We start from the raw sequence: 3,162 nt of genomic DNA on the forward strand, positions 1-3,162 counted from the left end.
TATATATATATATGTGTGTGTGTGTGTGTGTGTGTGTATACATATATGTGTATATACGTATACATATATATGTGTATATACATATATCTTAAAAAGTACATTCACTTTTCAAATCCTTCAGCGACGGGGGACGTTGTGAACCACTTGTTGAACAATCTGGTTTCTTCTCTTCCCTTTATCAGTCGTTTCTCTCTCCATCTCTAAAATAACCCACTTCTGACAGTCCTATATGCCTTTATGGTAAATGCCATCTCCATTTCTGTGTTCTCAGCCCTTCTAATCTTCTTTAGCAGTAAAGTCCCCCCCCCCCCCCCCATACACACACACACTCACACACACACATACGCCCCACACACCCACCCTCTCCCTGACTCTATCTTCGTCAGCACAACTGAAATGTCTCCTGTGAGTCGTATAACATTTGACTGATACGTCCTCATCTGTAACAAGATTTTCTCTCATGCCTGGCCCTTTCCCCGTCCGTCTTTTCTTCTGAACGTTTCATGGTTGAACGCCTGGCTCTGCTTCTACTCTTCCTCCCTCCGACTGTCAGTCAAACATGTCTGTTTCATGTCTACTCCCCATTTGAAGTAAAATGACTGTGATTACTTAATTAGCATCAGCAGGGCAGCATATTAGTAAAAACTAGGGCAGAAATATCATCAGCAGCAGTCTAACAGTCAGGTCCTCTGGACGAAGGACTTAACCTTGTTAGATTTATCTAGCTGGATTATTGAGCATGCATCAGGACTTAAGCAGAAGTAGAAGCATAAAATGCTGAAATTGCAAGCAAAAGCAGTTTTTAATAATTTGAACAGAGCTCCATTCATTTTATTTTAGACCTAAAATGGCAGAAAAATCTAAATATTTCAAAAAGCATAATTGCACAAGAACCAAAAGTCAGCAGGAAAGTCGTCCATGAGCTGAATGTTTTGATAAATGAATTCTTGAAATAGCACAAAATGTGCAGAACAACTGCCAAAAAAACATACAGAATAGGGAACGATAATAATAATAAAGACAAACAGGAAAACAACACTGTGAATGCTTAATAAGCATTTATGCAATAAAAAATAACCTAATAAATATTTCCTCAAAGCAGAATGTGATATTTCCCAGGAATTACCTCCTCTAACGATGTGAACCAACACATCCCATAATTATTTATTAGAAGCAATATTAGTGATCATCACACTTAGTTCATTGTAAGTCATTACTCCCCTCTTGATGAGGTTAGGTTGGGATGAATAAGTAGATCAGGGACAGAACTCAGCTACATATTGACACAACACTGCCCTCTAGTGGTTAACAGCACAAATCACAGTCTTTAGTGAAAGATGCTGTTTCCTGGGTGTCCTGTCAACAACTTAAAGGATTTTTATTCTTGCATTTTAAATATAGTTGCGTTTGTGTTCTGTAAGACTTGAAGTTGGCTGTTTAAATTTTTTCTGTTGTCTTTTAAAGATGAACTGAAACGGCAAAGTCACAAACAAACAAACAAACAAATTATTACTAGTACTAGTACTAGTAATAATTTATAATTATTATATTTATTTATAATTTAATAATAATACTAGTATTATTTCAGAAAGTGAAAATTACATTTCGAACAAATAAAACAACAAATCCAGAGTTCATCCTTCTGTTTTGCTGTTTTTTTTAAAATACTGTTTAAATCTTTTTAACTTCTAAAATAAATTTGTGCATTTTTTTTTTTAATAGTATTTTCCTTCTCCAGCCTTGTTGTATTTTGCATCATTAAGCCACATCTAACAATCAAGAATCAAAACAACATCCCCGAGCATGATTTTACATGTACTCTGACACGTATATAACATTAGTGTTCATGGTTCTGTGTGCAGCAAGTGGGCCTGGCCAAAGAGTTTGAGAGTCTGGTTCGAGCCGACAAGAGGTTTGAGATTTGTGCTGAGGTGGTTCTGGGACTGGTCTGCTTCAGGCTCAAGGTAACAACTTCATCATTAAAGACCGGACTTTAACCTGTTAAATCACAGTTTGGGCTTTTAAGCAAAATTTTTCTAAGAAAAAATCCTAAATATTGCCACATTGTACATTCCTCACTTCACTTCATTAAAACCTACCTTAATTTCAAACACATTACATGTGGAAAATATTAAAGCTTGTTATTTTACTGTTATATATGTATGTCAGTATATATATATGTAAGTATACACTGAACAAAAATATAAATGCAACGCTTTTGTTTTTGCTCCCAAATTTCGTGAACTGAACTGAAAGATCTAAGACTTTTTCCTCTGTACACAACAGACCTTTTTTCCTTAAATATTCACAGATTTGTGTAAATCTGTGTTAGAGAGAACTTCTCCTTTGTCGAGATAATCATCCACCTCACAGGTGTGGCATATCAAGATGCTGGTTAGACTGCATGGTTATTACGCAGGTGTGCCTTAGGCTGACCACAATAAAAGGCCACTCTAAAACGTGCAGTTTTATCTCACAGCACATTGACACAGATGTGACAATTTTTGAGGGAGCATGCAGTTGGCATGCTGACTGCAGGCGCATGTGCCTGTATGTGTATAAATATAAATATGTATGTCTGTGTGTGTATGTACAGTATGTATGTATATTTCTGAACATGGTCTTGGTCGTCTTCCTGCCTCCTCACAGGGCTCCAATGAGCTCAACCAGAACTTACTGAAAAAGATCACAAAGAGCAAGGAAATCCACCTGGTTCCCTGCCAGCTGTCTGGTCGCTTCGTCCTGCGCTTTGCCATCTGTTCCCGCACCACTGAGTCCCGTCACATCCAGCAAGCATGGCGTCACATCACACAGCTCGCCTTCGAGCTGCTGCAGGAGCAGCCGCACTGACCATCCCTTCGCTCTGATGAACCAAAGTTTGGACGAATGTTGCAGAATGCTGATATAACATCAGTCCATTTTGTTTCTACGTGTCAATCAGTTTGTTCTCCAGTTTATTAGGCATTCATACATGTAAAAGAAAAAAATATATACAGTAGTGTTTGAAATCTGCTAAAGCCAAATGTGAAAAAAAAATAAATAAATGAAAGGGGTCTGGTTCTAGGTCTTACATTTTCAATCTGCGGTTTCTCCAGCTGTTGTCTGTTTGCTGACGATGTAAATGTCTCTGAACTGATGTTCCTGCAAGCTTTATGTGCTGCT

The 3,162-nt window shown here is 37.7% G+C and overlaps 1 protein-coding gene across 1 annotated transcript in view; it reads left to right on the forward strand.

The window, feature by feature from the left end:
• The window catches only part of ddc (dopa decarboxylase), a gene marked incomplete in the record, with an annotated part of 43,282 nt that extends 40,432 nt beyond the window's left edge, over positions 1-2,850 (forward strand). The window contains 2 exon segments of the mRNA XM_037676406.1: positions 1,863-1,964; positions 2,650-2,850. Of these exon segments, the coding sequence (XP_037532334.1) occupies positions 1,863-1,964; positions 2,650-2,850 (303 nt within the window).
• Positions 2,851-3,162: the final 312 nt, after the last annotated feature.

Source organism: Nematolebias whitei, chromosome 5 (genome assembly GCF_014905685.2).
Source record: "Nematolebias whitei isolate Nwh7 chromosome 5, NemWhi1, whole genome shotgun sequence".
Taxonomy (NCBI): Eukaryota; Metazoa; Chordata; class Actinopteri; order Cyprinodontiformes; family Rivulidae; genus Nematolebias; species Nematolebias whitei.